General features: G+C 36.8%; 1 protein-coding gene across 2 annotated transcripts in view; it reads left to right on the top strand.

Annotated features, from left to right (window-relative positions):
- The window catches only part of CDH12 (cadherin 12), a 162,307-nt gene that overhangs the window by 21,515 nt on the left and 116,903 nt on the right, over positions 1-23,889 (top strand). For both annotated transcript variants that reach the window (XM_075142500.1, XM_075142499.1), the window contains exon 2: positions 17,683-17,977. In XM_075142500.1, coding sequence (XP_074998601.1) covers positions 17,683-17,977 — 295 coding nt within the window. The remainder of the gene's footprint in view (positions 1-17,682; positions 17,978-23,889) is intronic.

Genomic DNA, 23,889 nt, shown 5'->3' with positions numbered 1-23,889 from the left:
CCCAGTCACCCAGGAAACTTGGAAGTGACCACGAACTGGCCAGAAGGCAAAGATTTTGGAATATCCCAAGAGGAGGAGGTGATGCGTGCTGAAGAAGCCCCACTGTATAATAAACTACCAGAAAATGAGAAGCAATATGCCTTGTTCACTGATGGGTCTGGTCACCTTGTGGGAAAGCCTGCCTTGGAGATGGAAGGCTGCTGTATGGAGTCCTATACAACAAGTCACAGAAACCGCTGAAGGAGAAGGTGAATCAAGCCAATTTGCAGAAGTGAAGACCATCCAGCTGGCTTTAGACATTGCTGAACGAGAAAAGTGGCCAGTGCTCTATCTCTATACAGACACATGGATGGTGGCAAATGCCCTGTGGGGGTGGTTGCAGCAGTGGAAACAGAACAACTGGCAGCGCAGAGGTAAACCCATCTGGGCTGCCGCGTTGTGGCAAGATATTGCTGCCCGGATAGACAACCTGGTTGTAAAAGTACATCATGTAAATGCTCACGTACCCAAGAGTCAGGCCACTGAAGAACATCAAAACAACCAGCAGGTGGACCAGGCTGCTAAGATTAAAGTGACCCAGGTGGATCTGGACTGACAACATAAGAGTGGAGAGGGTATGTCTTCAGCCATCAAGGAAGAGATGCAACATATAGATGGGCTCGTGATCAAGTGGTGGGCTTGACCATAGACACTATTGCACAGGTTATCCATGAATGTGAAATATGCACTGCAATCAAGCAAGCCAAATGGTTAAAACCTCTCTGGTGTGGAGGACGATGGCTGAAATATAAATATGGGGAGGCCTGGCAGATTGATTATATCGCACTCCCACAAACCCGCCAAGGCAAGCGCTATGTGCTCACCATGGTGGAAACAACTACCAGATGGCTGGAAACATACCCTGTGCCCCAGGCCACTGCCCGGAACACCATCCTGGGCCTTGAAAAGCAATCTTATGGCAACAAGGCACCCCAGAAAGAATTGAGTCAGACAACGGGACTCATTTCCGAAACACCCTCATAGACACCTGGGCCAAAGAGCACAGCGTTGAGTGAGTTTATGACGTCCCCCATCATGCACCAGCCTCTGGGAAAATCAAATGATACAATGGACTGCTAAAGACTACACTGAGGGCAATGTGTGGTGGGACATTCAAGCATTGGGACACACATTTAGCAAAAGCCACCTGGTTAGTCAACACCAGGGGATCTGTCACTTGAGCTGGCCCTGCCCAATCAAAATTTCTGCATACTGTAGAAGGGGATAAAGTCCCTGTCGTGCACATCAGAAATATGCTGGGGAAGACAGTCTGGATTACTCCTGCCTTGGACAAAGGCAAACCCATTTGTGGGATTGCTTTTGCTGAAGGACCTGGGTGTACTTGGTGTGTAATGCGAATGGATGGGAAAGTCCAGTGTACCTCAAGGGGATTTGATTTTGGGTGAAAATAGCCAATGAACTGAATTGTATGATGTTAATTGCTGTATAATACTCTATGTCATCACTATCATGGTTGCTATATGCCCTATCAATGGTATTATAGTAAGAATCACCCAGATTAATGAAGAATGAAGTTTGATGAAACTGAGCAAAGTGCAGTGATGATAGAAGCGGACAAGCACAGCGGTGACGGAACCAGAAATGGCTTCAGCACACAACAATCCAACACCACACACCACCTCTTCTGCCCTGAAGGACTATTATGACAGATGGAGCCCAAAGTCATGGACTAAATGAACTCAATGGACATTTTAGAGGGATGGCCCATAGACTAAGGGAATTATATCTGTGTGTATATATCAAAAGACAGGAAAGGTGGTGGTGATTAATTGGGATCTGTGTAGGATCTGGGCATATCATAGATGACATAGAATAAGGGGTGGATATTGTTGTGGTTTTGGCTGGGACAGAGTTAATTTTTTTCCCAGTAGCTCGTATGGTACTGTGTTTTGGGTTTAGGATGCTACTAGCTGCAGCTGGTATATCAAATTAGAAAGAAGGTAAATTGCTGTTGCTCCAGGTAACAGCTGTTCCAGTAATGAAAACTCTACTACTTAGAAATACTGTTTAAAACAAACTAATTTTAAGATTATTTTTATCTTATGAGAGATCGGTGTTATAATGGCCTGTTAATCATGCTGGCTAAGCCCAGTCTAACTGGGTCATTAAGTTAATGAACAAATTAACAAAGAAATCTTAATGTATTTATGAATTTCAAAATCTTTAGCCAGTGTGTCTCACTACTTTTATACATTTTAAAAGAATATTTATAGAAAATTTAGTATTCAATTGAATTCTTACAAAAGAACATCATCCTGATAAGGCTGTAAGTGTGCTGGGACATAGTTTATTCATGATTTCATATCATGAAATTTCATTGTGACAGGTGTTTGGCATCCCACAACACCAATTCATGCTTCCTGTAAATGTATCGTTAAAATGAAAAATATGCACTTTTAAGGCACACATACATCAAAAGCTCATTTTTGCTTAAATATTTTCTTTTGCCTATGCTAGATGATTTTTCAAATTTTGCAGCACTCAAAACAAGGCCAGCTGGTTGCCAGCAAGGGATGGATCTATTCTCAAAGCTTATAAAGGCCCACTACAAGTGAATGCTTTTCTACCCCTAAGCCAGCCTCTCAAAAGACTTTGTTTTAGAGTAAAGGGTGTAGCCCTCAACTGGATCTCGTAGCAGCTCAACAAGAATAGCTATTTCCCTGTATAGGTGTGGAAGGTGTGGGTGGGAGTGGGAAGCTCTGTGCATAAAACCTTTTTCTTTTTCTGTTCTTATTGGTCAAACTCCCCACTGTTTCTTTAATAGAACAAGCTCTATGTGGCATATGGCTGGTGCAAATAGATCTGTGACCTGTTGTGGATATGGGTTTTGGCAGTTACGTATTATCCCCTATATGTAAATAAAGTGCAATACTACAGACTACAGCCTTGCATGTTTTTCCACAGGTGGCTTGCACACTGTGTTTTCAGAGACTTGCTGTGTTCATAGTCACACACTGTGATCATTGTCCAGGAGGTAGATCTTGCCTCCTGAATGAGATAGGAAAATATAGCTTTCCTCAACGCTAAAGAGCAATACTCTTTGGTTACTGTAAGCAATACTTACAAGAGAATACTCTTGTAAGGCAGTTTTCACTGCATTGAATCCATACAACACAATCCTGCAGAAGATAAATCACCATCAGATATCCTTGAAAGAAATGAGATTTTCTAAAAAATAACTTTGCACTGAAAAGAAATATTTTAATAATCAATTCATTAATAGAATTAGAAATGTTAGTTTTCCACAGATTCAGTAATTTATATATCAAGAATATTTTCCCCTTGAAAAAGATGAGCAACAGAAATAACTACTGTTTTCTGGCTTACTCAATTTTGTCAAATTCATTAGTCAATAAGTGTAATTACCTGTTCATTCTTTGATTTGGTTTAAGCAAAAGCACTCTGTTTATATATAACCTTCCTAAATGAATTGGATTCTTGCAGTAATTGACTTATTGTCCTATGTAAATTAGAATACATTATACTTTATTGTTAAATTCAGTTAATTTATGGTGCAAATATTGCTAGAGTAAGAGTTTAATTAACAGATGCTCATTAGTTTAGGATTAACTGATTTAATTCTAAATAGGTACCAGTGTTCTGTGATCTCATTAACAAATATGTAGTTTCTATGCATATGTCTTTCAGGTATAGTTAAATTCATCTGTCAATAGATGGTATATTTTCTTAAAGTGCCTTATTCACAGTAGAGATTCTCTATTATTCAATGAATAAAAATATTTGTCAGAACAAAGTAGAAATTTATTCATAAGTCATGTTATATTGTCTTTCTAGAGAGGCACAAACACGTTTCTCAATCCTGGTTTCTGTATTTGGAGCAAGTGTCATAAGATGATGAACTTGAGAACTGTGTTGCAAATCCATGAAAACTTAAAGGCAAACAGCAAAGAAATAGATGATGTTTGATGCTTAGAAGGTCTCCAGACAATGAATTTATTATTATTTAATAGCTAAGTCTGTTCTTAGGTTCAAAAAGGACATGTGCAAATCATCTATCACACCAAAGGAATATTTTTTAGGAAAATTGTTAAAAAATGCTTCTCTTTGTGAATACGACTTCCTTGATCATAATTAGCAGCTACTGCAAATCCAGGTTAACTTAGCTATCAATAGCTGCAACATTTGTCAGTGAAAGAAGCCTTACTTCTGTGAACATTAATAAACAGTTAAAACCCCTGTCACATAACAAGTAACTCCTGTACCAGTGGAAGTATTTCGCAGTAATTTCTGTCTAACTGAAGGTTTATTGTTAAAATTGCAAAAAGTATTATTTGATCAAGTCTATCCCATCCCTTGAATCTTCAAGCAATCAAACAGTATCATTTGAAGTTCTTGAAAATCAGAGAGAGAGAGAAAGATGGTGAATGATTTTCACACAGGAAAAGAAAAGTCTTTTGTTGTTTCCATTTTGAGATCTTCGGCTTGTTAAAACTTAAAAGTGGAAAGAAAATTTACCTAAGTGTGTGAATTGAAACAAAAGAAAATATTTACTCTCACTCTGCAGGAGAGTACCCTGCTAGTACTCGGCAGGAGAGTACTCTGCTAGTACTTGCAAGGCCCTAATTATTATTGAACAAAATTGGAGGCAATGGGAGTTTTGCCATTGACTTTCTCGAGGCCAAGATATAAGCTTTATGGACACAATTAGGCTTACCTGGAGCCTGAAGAGATTTTGCCCTTGTAAATTATTTTCCCCAGGACTTCTGGAAGAACCATGTACAGAAGGATTAGGAACAAATTAAGACCTCTGTTGTTTCATTGAGCAGCTCTATCTCAGAAAAAGGCTGGAATATAAACTCACCCAGACACAGCTCTTCTACCTCGCTTCCTGCTTATTCCCTCTTCCAAGGTCTCTGTAGCAATAACCTTGCCGCCCTCTGTCTTTGTGGTGAAATGACTCTATGCTCTTCATTTCCTTCTCCAACCCCAATAGCAGCAGCAAAGGTGGCTGTTCTTTCATCTTGTCTGTATAAAACATAAGTACAGCCACAGCTACAGAAAACAGAGATCTTACCGCAGTCATACAATCATTTCTGTTCCAAATTATAAAGCTCTTTAATTTCTTTATCCATTATACTCTACTCTCTGATGATTCTTAAGAACATTTTTCTTTATCCACTAAAAACATGAGTAAATTTTGCAAGTAAATGCTATAGCTAGAATATAACTTCATGTAAACTCAACACATTTTTTTTAAAATTGCATTGGGACAATCCAGCAGGGACAATCACCATTCAGATTTATAATTAAACTGCTCCATTTGAGCAGAAATGATTTAGGCTTGATCTGTAGAAGATATTTTTCTTTTACTTTTTAGTACATAGGTGTGACGTTTTTATTAAAAAGAAGGCATATCAATATTCTTACACAGTGCAGCTTAATGATATGTGAAACATGGATGTACCTATAACTTACAATATATACAGGATTTTTGTGATTTGATTCAGTTCTGCATAGTGCCATATAAATGCTGGTTGTTTTAAATAATCCAAGCCAGAAGAACAAATTTTATCTGACACTTTACCTGTGTCTTAAGAAATTACTTTTATCCCTTCCAAAGGTCGATTAATTAAAAGACCCCACTGAAAGAGAAATTTTCTTATTTTTGCAAAACTACCAAAAAAATTTTCTGTAAGTCAAGCTAGAAGAAATTGCAAACTATGCAGTGTGTCACTTATTGTGTCATTTTTCTGTATTGTACCAATTTACTTGTTTTATTTATTATATTCTCTAACTTATTAACTTTTAATATCATGAATACCACCTCATATACATTCTGTTGAAATGACTGGTACTATTCCTCAAGATCCTAATCATATTCAATTGAGTAAAAAATGGTAGATATGACCCCTTCGTTATTATTTCTAAAACTCTGAAACTGGAAATAAAGTTCATATCCCTGCCAGCTATATTGATAAAGTTTTTCTGTTTCTAAGGGAGCTTGAAAGTAATACAACCTTTTTCTCAAGTAGGCCTTCTCCCTCTGTCAGTATGCCCCAGCTTTCACCACTGATTTTAGTTGTTATTCTGAATACAAAATTGTGTCATGTTGCAGTACGGACATCATGATGCAGGAGGTGACACACAAGCAGGCCTGCAAAGCGTACGCTCCTTAAACACTTTCAGTCCTCTTCCTCCAGATTTCTGCTCCTCTTTCTGTACTAGCTCTTCATTAATCTTATTCTCTTTTCAATTTGTTGAACCTACTTACATTGAGGCCACAACATTTCATAAGTTGCTACTCTGCTGTTAAGTAATCACTGCTTGTATTTTATCAATTTCTCGTTGGTCCTTGAGACAAAGAATGTAAGTTGATCAGATCAGAAACCAGCTTCAGCAAGTAGTTTTAAAAAGTGGAGGAACTGCTGTTTATTGCATTATTGTTTGAATTATACCTAGACCTCAATCAGTGTTGCAGGAAGTTTGTTTCAACACTGTAGCAAATGCACAGCAAGTTACAGTTTCATGCCCAAAGAATATTTAACCTGAAACCATTTTGAATGTTTCAGCAAAATGGAAGAAGTATGTACAACACAACCCTTTCCTATGCTTCTTCCGAAACCTAAGGAAAATCAACTGTTGCTGTGTGAAAAGGTGATTTCATTAATACAGCCTTTAAAAATATTGTTCTGAGGAAATCTTGCAACTGGAACATGATTCATGCGATTGCGTTTGCTTGGAATTGAGATGCCAGGGCACAGAAGTCTTTCAGCTTCTCTGCTGTATCTTCCATTCCTATATCTTATACACATTAAGCATTATTGATTCATGACTGCTGGATTATTTTGCATTTTTTGTGTTATGGTGTGTTTGTTTCCTTGGTTTTTTGGGGCCAACTTAAGTTAAGACAACGAAATCAAAAATTCAGAAGATAATCTCTTTCGTTCATAAAATTCTGTGCCTGTAAATGCCTTAAAATTATCTCTCTAATAGATGTGTTAAAATCAATATTTTTCACCTCTGTGATAAAAACTAAGATTTTTTTTTTCCTATTTAGAAGAGAGAAGTGGTCAAATAGTTTATAATAGTATGCCTTGTGACAGTGATAGTCACGTTGAGGCAGAATCTTTCTACTCTGTCATTCCCTACCTGTTCTAGTGTGTCATTATCAAACAAAAAGAGACACCTTAACTGACAGTGCTTTACAGCAAGTGTGATTTACAGAACAAGTTTTTTGTATTTAACATAACATTAAATTTAAATACATGAGGAATAGAGTTTTTATGTTCATTTGCAATACAGTTAGTGAAGAAAAATATTTGAAATAATGAAAAAAATATATTAAGGGAAAGATCAAAAAGAAGAAAGAAGAACCAACAGAATTTAATAGGTCTTTGCTTTAAAACCCCCCAAGATCAGACTGGAATTGAAGAGCATACTGATATAGATAAAAAATGAAACAGCAGAAGATTTATTTGCTACTTAAAGTTCCAATCAATGTCAAATTAAGCATAAGCTTTTATAATTGGTTTAGAATATTTGACCTCTCCAAATGCAATGGACTTAAACTGATACTATTTCAGCATATGTTTCCAACAATGAGTTTACTCAAAAAGGAGGAGACCCTACAGCTCCAGTCTTTCTTTTCATGTTCTAACTACAGGCACCTGTTCTTTTTTGATTTATGACAGAGCTCCTTTTAAAAGTACTTAAAAGTTGTGTATTTATCAGTGATTTTTTAAAAAATCATTATCATTATTATCATCTTTGGGATATTCACGCAGAAAAGATTTCAGCATAGGGAGACCACTGGGTAACGTAATAGGAGTCTGTATGGTGATCTGTGTCCTTTCATGTCTCTGTATGTCAGACAATTGTGGCTTCCTAAAGTAAGGTAAACCTGGTTTAGGGAGTCTTATGGAGGGTACGCTTCTAGGAACTATATTGAGCCTTTGACTTTCTGGAGAAGCTATCTCTGGATATTTTGCAGAGCTGAGTCAGGGAGCCAGTGTCAGGCTTGGGATTCACTTTCTGTGTGGTCAGGTGCACCATTTCTAAGATTATGGAGGTCAGCTAACCCCTAACCACAGTTTTCTGTATTAGGGGCTAATTAACAGTAGGAGATAACTGGCTTCATGACTACTATGTCTTTAGATGTTTATGACTATATAGTTGGAGATATATTTCTTCTCCTAGTTGCAATTGTGATGTGGAAATATATGTTGCTCCACAGCTACTGTCCCTCATACAGGTTGCTGCCTCCTCAGAAGAGCAACTCCAGCAGGAAGTTTGAGTTTTCCATAATTAATTTCAGAAGAGCCAGGATTACAAAGGCCGGCTATTCAATTGCTTTAACTAGATGGGACAGTATGATATAAAGAAGTTCAAGGGAATTCAATTAACTCCAGACATTTGGGGTGGAGAAGTGAATGCCACCAAAAGAAGGAGTGGGAAGCTGCGCAGAGCCATGATCTCTTCCAGCAGTGGATGTCATTCCATAGCCCTTATTTGTCATGGCGGCTGTCAGCAGGCAGCTGTCTTTTTGTCTGTCACTTCAGAAGCAGAATGACATACAGTACACTGTTTTCCCTATGACATATTCATAGCTAATCCTAGAGCCTACACAAAGGTATTCCCACTGGCATCAGCAGGGCAATTCTTGTGAGAGGAAAAAAAAAGTCATGCAACTGAGCAGTTGTAGCTATAGCTTCCATGGGAAGTTAAATCTCAAGAAAAAAAATGTCCATAATGTCATGACTCATTATTAAATGAGATGAGGAATCTCATATATTGATCATGTTGGAGTTGGTAATTCAAGAAAGTGTCTGCTGACGTTAATGGTATTTTCCATGTAAAGTCCAAGTAGTTAATGTAAGGAATAAGGAAAATAAACCATGATTTTATACCTTGTAGCTTAAAACATCTATAGAGTGTAATTCTACAGAAAATAGATCACATTGTCCTGGTTTCGGCTGGGATAGGGTTAAATTTCTTCCTAGTGCTGTGTTTTGGATTTAGTATGAGGAGGATGTTGATAACACACTGATGTTTTCAGTTGTTGCTAAGTGCCCTCCTAGTCCAAGGACAGCTCCCGTGCCTACTGACTGAGCCAGGTACACAGATGGGAGGGAACATAATCAGGACAGCCAGCCCAGCTGGCTAATGGGGTATTCCATACCATGTAACGTCATGCTCAGTATATGAAGGGTAGGCGTGATCCAGGAAGTGCCGATCACTACTTGGTTATCGGTCAGCGCGGGTGGTGAGCAATTGCATTGCGCATCACTCATTTTTATATATTCTATCATTCTATCATAATATTATAATAATAATAATAATAATAATAATAATAATAATAATAATAATAATAATAATAATAATATTTTCCCTTTTCTGTTCTATTAAACTGTCTTTATCTCAACCCATGAGTTTTTCTCACTCTTACCCTTCCGATTCTCTCCCCATCCCACTGGGGGGGAGTGAGTGAGCGGCTGCGTGGTATTGGCTGCCTGTCAGGTTAAACCACGACACACATTCACACATGCGTGAAAGAAAATAGGTTTTGTCACTTCACTTCACAAGCATAAATACCTCATTTTAGACTGAAAATATCTAACCTTGCCAACAGCTTAATTTCAGTGACACTTTGCAATATAAAGTTCCTGCTTGTTCTCAACTTTTTGAACAATGGTTATCTGGTGATCTTAAGAGAGACTATCTTCATAAATATAATTAGGCAGTCATTAGAAATCATGAACTCTAATAGGTGTCTTAAAATTTTTTTATAGATATGGCATGTAAAGGCTTCCTAAGTCTCTAGTATCTATTATATTTATTCATAATAAATTCTATTTATTCATACAGCATAATTCATATTTTCATGCATTGATCTTTTTTATATGTTGTAGAAGGGATACAGTGGGGAACAAAATGCAAAATAATACGTTACTGTCACTATGTGACATCCAGAGATGCAGGTTTTTTTGATGTTCTTACAGTGATTCCTGTTTCAAACAGGAAGTACTACAATCTTATATACTACCTAAAAAGAGCACCACACTCTACACTTACCATTTTTATTAATTACAGCAATGCCATTGGATGTTTTGCAGATCTTGCACAATTAAATAGCAGGAATGTAGAATTTCATTGTAATGTTGTCTTTTCTTCATTCAGTTTTCAGAATTAAAAAGTAAGTATCACCTTGAAAAGGAATACAAGTATCTGTTGCTGAAAGCTATGATGTTTTTTGTCCAGACCCCTGTTTGTGGCAAATTCCCTTCTCTCATTTCTCAGTTTCAGGCACCAACATTATGCTCCCACTTAGCCACTGGGACTCCAGCCAGGAACTGGTACAGGAGGAGGGCCAGTGCTTTCACAGGTGTAAATCAAACCAGCTCCACTGGTGCCAACTCAAATGCATTCATTTGTAACAGGTGATGTCTTGCACAGATGCCTTTGAAGCAGAAGATAGTTTATCATAGATTTCAAGTGCACAGTAGTGAAAAGAAAGGAAAAGGCCACATCTATGCATGAGAACACATGGCACAACCTTACCTTTCCCATCTGATGTATTAAGGTCTTTGGACTGCGAGGGTTTCGGATTCAATCCCCTCCTCTGTTCCTGATAAATACTTTGAAAAATTCTGAAATTATAAAAATTTAATGGGATGGTGAAATCATTTTCCATTGAGCTGTCATCAGCAGCTGCACGCTTCGTTGTAGCTGATATTACTTCAGCAGGATGTATAAAATTGCACTGGAGAAAGAAGAAATTGGAAGTTGATAAATTTCCTCAAATTTTGGCTTCTGTAGTTGTCTAATGGCCAATACTGGAAGTTGTTGTTGGAACCTGTGATTATGTTGTTACTTTACCATGGTAATATCTAGAGGCCTCAGCGGATTCATGGTCCCATCAGCTGTTACCATTCTGCAGAACATTTCTCTCAAATGGAATATTCAACATAATTGTGGACTTAAACCTATCAACAAACATACACAGAGCACATTGTAACATGGAGTTAGATGAGTTCAGTAAGAATAATTTAATAAAAAGGTTACTTCTGATATTGATTCTTACATTTAAGTTTAAGAGAGAGGACCAGGACACCATGTATCTATATGCATCAACTCCAGCTGAAATGATGATGTAAAAGTCATTGTCAGAAATATAAGCAACTTGTAACTTACATATATAATTACTTGTATAATCAAGTTATAATGAGATATTATTGATAGATTTTTATTCTTTCAATATTTTACTAATGCATAACTTTTTTCATTTAGCAATATTTTTTTCTGTCTATGGGCAATTGCATTTCATGAAAGAAAGAAAGATTTGTTTTAGATTGTGTTTTTGTAAGTGTTATTATTGAATTCTGCATAATGCAACAAAAATATTCTTGTTGAGCAGAATTAGAAAAATAACAATCCCTGACCCCTCAAATCAGTGATGTTGATAGGGATGAGGATTCATTTGAACTGACCAGGTCAGGTACGGGTTTTAGTCCTTGCTAATGACTTATTTGCCATCATATTACTAACTGGCAACCACACTTGTTATTGGAAAAGTCTGGTCTGACTTAGTATGCTTAAACTAAATCCCTGTGACAGAAAGAGATAATGTTTTATTTAATTGGATAATCGGTGTTTTAATTTAAATAAAACTCAGCTTTATTTGCCAAACAGGAATCATTAAAAAAATCAGTAGAAAACCTTTTTATTTAATTCCTTTTGAATAAGGAATTATTCTAATCTAATTTGGGCAGTGTACAAAAGATACTTCAAAATGCAGAACCATATAAAAATTAGACAGAAGAATGCCAATTCTTGGTAGTACATATTTTATTAAACATAGGAAAAGAAGCCATAACAATACATCCCTAAGAAAATTAATCATGATGATGTGATATGCACAGCTTGCTAGTTCAAATAATTATTTTTTTATCTTTGGGTTTTTTTTGTATATTTTATATATATATACACATCTTTAATTGTCATTTTAAATTATTGTTTAAAATTCTTATAGCACTAAGAAAGCCTAGTCATGGATGGGGGTCTCTTGAAAAGCGGTGTACAAAGTTAATACAAAGACACCCCTTCCTATTGCAAATAATATTCAGTCTTAAAAGGAAACAAAACCATCTTTTCCAAAAGACCTTTAAAAAGCATCATTCATTTCTTTTTTGGTTCAGCTTTCTTTTACCTCATCATTTTGTGGTTGGACTTGATGATCTTAAAGGTCTTTTCTATGATTCTATGATGTTAGTTGCTACTTCTTTTCATACACCTATTTTGCAGATTGTTGTTCATTTGACCCGTTTTGTAGTAGTGTCCTAACTCCTCCCAACACAAGTTTTAGTCTGCAGTCTTGCCTGATTAATGCATGTTAACTGAACATTCAGAAGATGTCCTAAGTAATCCAAATTTTTAGGATCAAGAAACATTTGCACTGAGTGTGTTGTGAGCAGATTTTTCCTTGTCCCTAAGTGTCCTCTGGAGGGAGGTGTGTGTGGGCTGTGTGTGTGCAGGTGTGTGTGTGATGGAGAGGGGAGGAAAGAAAAAATATTTGATTGGATTTGATCAGTGGCAATTGCATTGTTGTTTTTATTACTCAATTTCCTGAACTGAAGTCTCTGACACCACACCCACCTGGGGAAAATTTTCAACTTGTATGTATTTTTAGGGGGAAGAAAAAAATGCATTTGTATAAAAGCAGTACATTAGAATCTAATTATCAGTTTTTAAAAGGAACTATGCTATCTGTGTAGACCATAGAGTTCTTGCCAATAGAAAATATGTGTAGAATAAGTATCTTTTAAAAGGGCAATGTTCCAAATAGAAAGGCGTCTTAGATGGTTAGTATCAAAGGTTTCTCTAGGCTCATTTACACCCTCCTCTCCTGTACTGGGCATCCCTGTTCCAACACACAGACTTTTGCAGTAGATGGTTGCCAAAATAGCTCTGCTTGCATCTGCGTTTTCCATACAACAATGACCTTTTTTCCTTTCCTCAGTTTAGGAAGTCATTCCGTGTTTGCAGTTTTAAGTAATACTGGAGTTGACTGGCTATTTTGACTTCTTGAAGTTTTCATTGTGCATCTTACCCAAGAAAGGGCAGGGGGAGGAGCTGGTGGCTACAGCACAAATGGAGATACTTGAAAGTAGATACAGGCAGAGGAAATAATGGAATAAGATCCTAAAATATATTGCATAGTGAAAAATGATGTAAAGATATGGGATGAATAACTAGTACTGCTGTGCATGCAAGGAAGGGTTAATATCTTGGAAAATTTAGCAATGGTTTCAGTCCAATTAAGCACTGCAATATAGCATTTAAATTGATCTATCAGCAATAAATGAATTGAACAGTGAATTTTTTTTCAGCCTGTGAAACTGGCAATGAAATAAGACTTAGAATCTCAAAGTATATCACATGGTGAATATATCAGTTTAGGGATGTTAAACATTCCTTGACATTTAAAACTTTGTTACTTCCTCCTCTTTTCTTTCACTACCTTTTTTTTTTTTTTTTTAATTGTGTATGGATGGGAAATTAAGAAAGGGAACCAGCCAATTCATGAAACAACTTTTCAATGTTCGTATTGCTGTAAAATTAAGATCACAGCAATCCTAGTGAATGTCATAGCCCTTGTTCCTGCATGCTTTGTGAGGGTATAACTATTACTTCATTTTAAGTCTAGACTATCTTGCAATTTGTTAATCTTCTTTTGTTTCTGATTTCTTTGCCTATGTCTGTGAATTTACAAATTTGACTTTCCAAATCATTGTAAGTTCATTAATGCAAGCCATTAAAGTGTTTAAGAAAAGAGAAGATGTACAGTTGAGGTTCAGATGCATAGGATACCGAGCAGCAAATCAGCACCAAGGAACAAATCCTTCTGATCCACACTACTGCCGTGTTGAATTTAGTTAGTATACAGCCGTTCTTGAAGTACCTTAGCTAATGCATTTCTTGATCTTTCATGTGGTTTCATATGTAATATCATGAATAGTCATACTGTTTGTTAGGAATTGGACATGACTGCCTGAAGAAGTGAATAAATAATTTCTCCCAGATGTGCTTGTAACGAGATGTTACTGACTTTTTCGTCCTCTCTGAGGCAAACTAGCTTTCAGCTAGTTATAGGCTGAAGCAGATTGCTAGATCACATGGACTTGTAGACTGACTCAGTCTGGCATCTGGTATTGGACATGATTCAAGAACACTGTCATAGTTTCTGCATAGATTTACACAATGTATTTCACAATAGTCTCCATCTTGTTATTCATTCTTGAATTTTTTATCAATCATTTCTTTTGCCATATGTGTTATTGCTTGTGCATATTAGCAAGAATTATGGGACGATGTGTCTTTATCTGCCATCACAGAAAAAAATTAATTTTCTGCACTAACAGAGTTTGCTACAAGAAATCATTAATTTTACTCTTGGGGCAGATTTGCCCAAAGATCTGACACTAAACTCTGTGTACTTAGGTAGTGGGAATAACAGTGCAGATTTGAGCAAAAGTAGAAATGAATCCCTTTCATTTCCAAACCTTTCTGGCATTTTTAATATTTGGGATTTCCAGAGAAAACATAACAGTAAGAAAAATCCATGTGAATACAATCATGTTGCAGTAAATTCAAGTAATTCTGAAATGTAAACACATTGGAGGGGTTTAGGTAAGATTTGAGCATTTGTTCTTTTGCCTTGTAGTTTTGCTCAAATAGCAGAAGAACAAGAATTAGAAAATAAGTACAAACAAAAAGGAGAAATGGGATACAAAATCAAAAATACTGCTGGACACAGTGCCAGAAAAACTAGTCACAAATCTTCTGTATGTTTTTCAGCACAAAAAATAAATGTCTTTTCTTCCAGTGCAATACAGCTTGTAACACATAAATCAGAGACACACTAGCAAGCACTTATTCTTTAGCCTAAACTGCTTTCTGGAAAATTGCAGGCATTGAAATTCAGGATTATTTTCCAGTGTTGTGCAAATCCAACCAATGCTAGTTCCTCTCTCTCCCACCTTGCCTCTGAATCTCAGTATTGCATGCCTTTTATTGTTAGAGAATTTAGTTCATTTTAAATTAATCAATCAGCTATTCCCCTACAGTAATTAAACACTTTGTAATGTTGAATTGCCCCACAAATTGCATAGCTCAATGTGGCTTACAAATAAGCATGCATTTGCCCATTGTCCAGCAATGACATCTGAGAAGCCTATATTGAAATCAGCAGATTAGCATGGTTTGATGAATAAATACAATGTGACAGATCTCAGCTAATGCAAAGCAATACAACTCTGCTTAAATCCATGGAATGATTCCTAGGTTATACTAGCTGACTGATATTTGTGAAGCACAGTAAACAGATCTATAACTGCAGAATTGCTAATGCTGCCAGTTATAAAGCTTTTTTTCTCCAATGTATTTGAAAAAAGCTATGCTTTTTTGCTTGTCTTTGTATTTCACTCTTCCTTTCTCTTAGGAGTCCTTGTTTTTCTATTTTTTTTAATATTTTTTAACTTTTTCCCCAGCTAGGGGAAGCAACTATAATTATTTCTCTCTATTATAATCCAATGCTCGGATAATGCATGCAATGCAGCCTGATTTGTTACTAGTTGAACATAAACCCTTCAGCTGGCAGTCAGAAAGACGCTCAACCATCTCAGCTTTAGTGACAAAGCTGAGGACAGGAGATGGGAGTAGAAACAATATTCTTGGCATGCTTCCCTGTTTACAAATCCCTGCTTCAAAACCACATTCTTTTGCTCTGTGATATTCTTACTTCCAGGAACAAGGTAAACTTCACAATGAACTCCAGACATATTTTATTTAATACAGGGACACAAGTAAGAAAATAGTGTGGTTCCCTCTATAAAGTTCTAACATTTTTTCTTTGAGCTTTCTCATCATCATTTTGATTTTTTTTTTCACTCCATGTCTGTCTGTAAGCCTCTATATGATAATGGAAGAAAAATACTAAGTTTTGACCGAGCAAGGTATAATGGAACAGCAGGAAGCTTGTGAGCCACTTAAATTAAAATAAAGAGGAAGAAATAGACATTAATTATCTCAGGCTGCATTATCTTTTCATTTTGCAAGCAAGGAAATATTTAACACCCCAGGAGGAAAAGAATTAACTTTCTTTGAATATTTCCGTAGTGAACCAGTGCTCAAGAAGCAAAATCCTTTACTTCAGGCTGGAGAGATAATTTTAAATCACATGCAGGGGGCAGCTAGATGAAAGATCAGAATCTAGTATATTCACTGAGCAGGAATGATGAGATGAAAAAGTAGACAAAGAAGCGACTATGTTCGTGTTCGCTCTGTCCCACAAACCATGACCTCTTCCACAGTCACAAGGACCTATTTTCAATTTCAAGGCAATAGCTATAAATGTTAATAATTGCCTTTACCTCTTTTTCTGTAGCTTAGCTTCTTGCCCCATTACCAAAACCATTTAGTTTCTCAGTAATTCATTTTCTACATAATCTCCTTTCATGTCCCATGTTTCCTCTATTGTGTTTCACCTTGGGCAGTACATCATGTAAATAAAGCCTATATCCATAATCGCTGTACTATACTGCTTAAAGGAATTCACTCTTGAAAACTCCATTCCCACCTGTGTCCATTATAGTAGATCTCTTTAGTCCTCATTAGATGGGATAAGGGGGCGAATATTTTAAAAGCGATTTCAGCATCAGTGATGTAACCTTGAGTATCTATTCAAAACTTTTAGATGTATTTAAAGGATGAACATGAAACAGATAAAGGCATCTGAGAAAGAAGTTCATCGTGCTGTATTTTGATTTCAAAAATTATTGCATTTGAAATAGTGTTTAAGGCCTCATTATAGTAATATGGACAAAAATGTCCAAGAACTTGTGTTCAAGTATTTTTTTCAAATTAGAAATAGAGATTTAACATACTAACAGCCTGGGAAACGTGTATGTTGGAATGTAAGGCAGAAATAATTGAGTTAAGGCAGAAATGACTGAGTTCTGTATTATTCCAATGAGCATGAGAACTCCTAGCTTCACACTGTCTGCAATGTAACTATCTCAGAAAGAGCAGAAACAAACAATCAAATATTTGTGTAAAAGAGGTAGTATTTTTCATTCTGTTTAGCATTTACTGTAGCTAAGACGTGTATATTGTCTTTTTTAAACCAGGTTTGACTTTGAGTTTGACTTTAGGATTCCATCAAGCTTTTGTGTGTGAAATGAAAATTAGATAATTCCCTTCTACTTCTCTGAAAGCCAAATGCCTGTGAAAGCTTTTGACACTCTCTCATGTTATCTCATGTTTGTTTGATGTGGTTATTGGTGGTTTTCCATCATTGGTCTTAAATTTCAGTTTATAACAAATCCAAAGCCCTGCTTCATTGTAGGTTTAGTAGTGAACAGTATTCATGGGAGAAAGCAGGGAAAATTTTGAAATGTTCTCTGTGCTGGATAGGGGTAAAAAAATTAGATAACATGCTACCGGCATTTCTTCCATGCACTTAGAGACAGTTAAGGACTTATGAAATTGCTTCCTCTAATGCCTTTTATTACATAAAAGAAAAAAAAAAAAAAAAATTGCCTTCCAGCCTAGAAAAAGCCATTAATGTTCTTTTCCTCCCTTCTTTTTTTTCTTTTTGTTCTCAAGCTTCATTCTGACTTGGACAAGGGAGTAGGCACTGTTAAATATACCCTTTCCGGAGATGGTGCCGGCACGGTTTTTACAATTGATGAGACCACAGGAGACATTCATGCCATAAGGAGCCTAGATCGAGAAGAAAAACCTTTCTACACACTCCGGGCTCAGGCTGTGGATGTTGACACCAAGAAACCGCTAGAGCCTGAATCAGAGTTCATCATCAAAGTGCAGGACATTAATGATAATGAGCCAAAGTTCCTGGATGGGCCTTATGTTGCCAGTGTCCCAGAAATGTCTCCAGTGGGTGAGTAAGAAGCTTTAAACACTTGATAACTAATTGCATATTACTTAATTGTCTCAATGTGCATTTCCTGCTGAGGAAAGAAAGAGAAGGCTGAAATGAAAATATAACTTCTAATACTCATTATTAGAAATGTCTCGATCTGTGCTTAGAAAGGTACAGGTTACAGTTTTGTTTTAGCTTTATTTGTTTATTTAGAAACTCATTCTCCTGCAAAATGAGTGCTTATGACTTTAAGTCTCTGAGGACAGGAGGAGGAAAAAAAAAGATATTCAAGGTAGGTATGCTTAAGTCCAGGGGTTCTGTGTGTCCCCAAACCTGTTATTTCACATGATGAAGTGCGTTACTCTCTCTTCCTGGTTAACATTGACTGTTTGCTGTACAGAATTAGATGGTACAACAGCATCTTGCCATTTACTGTTCTTGTCTTTGTGGCTGTTAAACTCCTACAGCACTTGCACGATCCCCTAATTATGAATTAGGGGACAATTCTTTATCAAAGTCCTGCTACGCTGTGGGCTCTGAAAGTAACGATTGCCCTCACCTGGCTCTCCACAAAGAATAGGAGTCAGAGAGGCTTAGCAAGACTGGCTCAGAGTCTCAAAAACCTAATGTCCAAGAAAAGATTTAGTGCATTGGATTCTTAAGTCAAAAAAAAAAGAGAAAACTGACTGCAAACATGGTAAGTTTTCAAAAAACTAGTATACAGGGGAGAGAATAATTTTCTCTCCAAAGAAATGTGGACAGTAATAAGGATACTGAAGCACTGGAATAGGTTTTTATTTGAAGAATTTTCACAAGACAATAGACATTTGCTGGGAAAGACATAAAAAACATTGATCCTGCTTTGGAGCAGGAGAATAGACTAAATGGGCCCTTCGGGTCTCTGCCTGATGGCTGATTCTGCAGTGGTCCCGAGCAGTGTGCAACACAAGCACGCTGATTGTGTCCTGCTGCCAGATGGCACTTCGGGCTTCCCTGCGGGCACCAGAAATTAATTCATTCTGGACTGGGAGGCCTTTAACTTCCCAGTGCGAGTTTCAGCTTATTGCCATTTTCTCTCCTAAGCTGTCTTTTCCCAATACTTCACAAGCCAGTACTAGTCATTTAATACTCCCTGTAGTTGCTAACAGTTTCGGAAGTTTTCTGACTCTGAGATGTGCGGAGGGATCCTGTTGTCCCTTCAGCAGTGCAGCTCAGATGGTGATGTTTTGAAAGACAATCTGGGAGGCAACTAGCTATCTACACCGGTTGCTATGTGGAATTAATGAGGTAGTATTTTAAATTTTGAGATAAAGAGTGGTAGAATGTGATAAAATGTGATATGATTAGACATGTAGAGATGATTATGTTAATCTCATACGTGTGTAGACATGAGTTCACTATAATCACCCATACAGGTGCATTTGTAGATTCACTATATAGGTGAGCTATTGTTGTTGCCCCTATAGAGATGTCTAGTAATATTACTTACAGTTATATTATTTATAGATGGAAAACATTTGTTATATTTTCAAGTTTATTTCTGTGGCAAGTTCAGAATAAAATTTTCTCACCAGTGAATGTATGGTTAGTTGTTAAATTGTTTTTAAGGCTTGATCAGAGAGAAATGAGGAAAATAATAATGAATAATCCTATTTACACAGTGAAATGCAGTGCATGCATTCATTCTCTCACTCTGTTGCTCTCCCTCTGTTTTCTTTTTTTATTTTCTTACTGTGTGCAGTAGCAGACAAAACGTTAACAGTGGTTTTATTTCATGGGAAACTCTTCCAAGTGTGCCATGCATTGTGGCTTTTACATTGACTGGGAGTTGCACCACTAAATGAGATGCAACTGAGTATGCTGTGTCATGCACACAGCTTTTTAAAATAAATGCTTTTCAATTTATTCTCCTTTGGAAAAACAGCAGTAGATGCCATGGCAAAAATGAATCCTCTTGATCTTCACTTTATTCAGTCACATTCACTATCTCTAGAAGATTTATTCATAACGGTTTTTATTTTCCTCTATCAGAAAAATAAAGGATGGATGAAAATTGATCAGAAAAGACAAGGTAAGGAAATAGTGCCCTGAATGGAGGCCTAAACTCCAATTAGTGGTTACTAAAGCAGATAACAATTTTTGCTGTTGGGTTGTCTTGCAGCAAAAATATCCAGAAATGCCTTCTGTCACTTGTAATGTGCCAGGAGTTTGTGCCTTCTCCGATTCTCTCGCTCTCTCTTATCCATGCTTTTGCTACTTTATGCAAGCACAGATTTCTCAGAGGATCTAAAACTACTGCCCCCTATCATCAGTACCATTTATTTGCACCTATAGGTATGCCTAGACCTACCACTGCCTGAAGCTGACATTGAAAACCACTTTGATTTTTTAGCTGGTGCAGTATATGGTTGTCTTGGCTTAGGCAAAAACCCGGTTAAACTCTTTCTCTTATCTATTTTTTACACTTTCATTTTCTAGTTGCCAGTTTTCAATTCCAAAATGTCCTAAATTTCACTTACTATATTTTTGCAACAGTATTTATTATGAACTGCACTCATGCACACTCTGTTGTGGGAAATGCGCTACAACATTACTTTTTTCGCCCTTACTAGTCATATCTACGAGCCTGACAAGCTTTTGTGAGTAGTGACTTGCTGTCTTTTATTGTTGCCTGACACTCGCATGCAAAGGTTTATTCAGTTTGGTAGTTTATCCTAAGGTTATGGGCAATAAGAAGCAAAATATGGATGACAGAGTTCATGTTGAAAGGGGAATACAGGGGTAGAGAAGTAGCTAATAACATCCTCAAGACTTAACACTCAATGTAAACACACAGTGTATATTCCATTTGGACAGTGAAATAGAGTGAATTGTATAAAACACCCTTGAGGTACCACAGTCTGCAGTCATAAGAGGGGATTGCGTGGGGCTGGGAAGTCTTGGGAAGAAAAGTGTCCTTCAGACCCCTTACACGCTTTTTAGAAATTTTCATGGCTGCACTGTTCTCAGTTTTGTAACATCTCTGACCTTCATACTAATTGCTGTCGCTGAAGCTTTCGTGGCTGAAAAAATGCCATAGCATTCATCCCCGGATTCAGAGTTCCAGTCACAGAGTTATAATAAAATTACGTGTCAACAATAAAGTTGGACCTTGGTGATTTTTTACTGGAAAAGGTACAAAAAGATGGAAATTCATAGGATCCTCAATATCAGGTTTTCTGCACATAGATATGATTTAGACATATCTGTCGTATCCAAGTTTTTCATGGTAGATTTTCTAAAAACTTTGTTGTGTTATTTTCCATGGATGTTTTAAGTGGAAAGTTATTTTTTCCCTTCAAATTCACTTCGAGGTTCTATTGAAATTTCTTCTACAGTTTCTGTACTCTGGAGTTTGTTTGTTTTTCCCCCTCATCAATACCACTCCTTAAAAAAGGCTGTAGTAATGCTTATCTTCTAGCTTCTTCTGAAGAAGAGGTAATTTTAGGATTGCCATTTTTACTTAGTCGTGCATTCTTTACCGGGAGACAAATTCTTTCATATGCCTTTTACTAAGAAAAAAACATTAGCAGGATGTTTTCTGTGTTCTAAACCTCTAATTTAAGCCCACTTCAAACTGGTATGCCTACATGACATTTTATGACAGAGGCTTGAATGGCCAGCTAGCCTCACTCCTTCCATACATGCACTGTAATCTGCTCATGTATGATGGAGAGGACAGTTAATCACAGATGTAAACAAAAAAGATATTATCTTGAAAAACCCCTTGGTTACCGACTGGTGCAACATGCAGGCTACTGTACCCATCTATGACTTCCATTATTTCTGATACTTTCTAAGTATGCATAGTTTCTCTATTGTCGCGGAAGGATATTGGTACCTCCAAAGTTGACAGTGTATTGCTCACATAATAAATGGGGTGCAGAATACTTTATGGTGAAGAATTTATTTTGGAAAGGACAATGATATAAAATTCCTTGCAGAGAAACTCAGCAGATGGAGTCAGATTACAACGCAGAACTAATATTTTAAGAACAGAGATTGCTATACTGTTATCCTATGCCTAATAAGAGACTTATAAGAGCTTAAGGGCTGGACTTCTAATATATTTTTTCTGATATTGGATTGGTTTTATCAATATCTTTATTTGAAAATATTGTCTTGATTTAATAAGGGTTCCAAAATGTAGAAGAAACCAGAAATGGAAATTAATGTATAAGGTCTGAAAAGGGGGCTGTAATTTCCCCATTTGTAAGTTAGTATTAGCAAAAGATGTTGTCCTCAAGTATAATTTAATCAACTGCGTTGTTGATTCTGGCAGCTGTGCCAGCTTCTGTTGCAATATAGATCACGTAAGCATGCAAATATAGGGTGAGTTTAAATCCAGGTTATCCCTTATTAAAGCTATCAGTCCAGATGACTGAGAGTAGGGGCATACCAGCATTAAACACACATTCAAGGAAAGATCTTATTATATGTTTTATATATTTATACATAAAAACATGCACAGAAATACATCTGCATTTCTCATGCATTTCTTTCACTGATTTTAATTGATCATATGTGTTACATGTGAAAAATTTATAACTTCTACTGTTATGGTCTACTTATTGTTTTCTAAGGTATTTCCATCATTCCTCTATGCTTATATACAGTTCAGTTAAGGCTGTACTAAACCTATCAATTCCATAACATATAGATTCCATATGTTCTTTCCTAGCAATTTCATTTCACACCTTTCCACTAGATTAACTCTTTATTGCTTCGGGGGCTCTACAAACTCCAGATCATCATGGCAATTATTCCACCTTTTTGATTATTAATTAATGAGTAATGGAATACGTTCACATTAAATAGCTGTATTCCTGATTAGGTTTGAATATTCTATTTGAAACTGCCTCAATTGTACCACTACGTTATAACACTAAAATAGTCAATGATACTGGAAAGTTGGTATCAGGTTATTTTTACTGGGTATCCTCCATGGTGCAAGGCAGCTACCTGAACAGTGTTATGGATTTGCTTTCCATGGTAGCCTAAAAATATAAATTTTCTAGCAGTTTTCCTTCTGAAGGGAATACTTAATTGCCCTATATTTAAACATTGGCTTATATTTAAACATTGACAAAGGCTTATATATACACATTCACAAATGGAACATGTTTAACATATCCATCTATGTAGTTTCATGTGAAAGGATTACAATGTGTAGAAAACTAACCCGATGAACTTCTGGGTAGGAACCTGCATTCTGGTTGGGCATAGCTTAGTACCTTGTGCCTGAGTTTGGCCTGAAACTTACACTAAGCAGAGGCTGGAGAAGGAAGGACTGTAAAGCATTGGAGTAAATACTGAGTGATCCTTCCCTTGATATAGATTCCTAGCTTCTGGCGATATATTTTTAAGGACTTCCAAAAGCGTACCCAGGCTGTTGCAGAAGATATTACTTTGGGAATCTGTAGAGGCCAGAGGGATTTTTGAATGGTACTACACACACTCATGGAGAGATAACTGGCAATATAATCTGACAACCCCTGTCGGCAGCGCCTTCATCTCTACCCTGGTCTCCATGCTTTTTTCTGGTGTTATCAAGTCCTTAGAGACAATAATAGGAATTGGATGTCATATTCAAGATACAAATACCTTGAATGTTCTTGTTTATTCTCTTGTTTAGAATCATAGAATCATTAAGGTTGGAAAAGACCTCTAAGATCATCGAGTCCAACCACCAACTCAACACCACCATGCCCACTAAAGCATGTCCCTAAGCACCACATCTACACGTCTTTTAAATACTTCCACGGACGGTGACCCAACCACTTCCCTGGGCAGCCTGTTCCAAGGCTTGACCACTCTTTCAGTAAAGAAATTTCTCCTAATATCCAATGTAAATCTCCCTTGGCGCAACTTGAGGCCATTTCCTCTCGTCC

Source organism: Calonectris borealis, chromosome 2, assembly GCF_964195595.1.
Source record: "Calonectris borealis chromosome 2, bCalBor7.hap1.2, whole genome shotgun sequence".
Taxonomy (NCBI): Eukaryota; Metazoa; Chordata; class Aves; order Procellariiformes; family Procellariidae; genus Calonectris; species Calonectris borealis.
The sequence above is the reverse complement of the archived record's forward strand: the minus strand, read 5'-3'. Positions and strand labels throughout refer to the sequence as shown.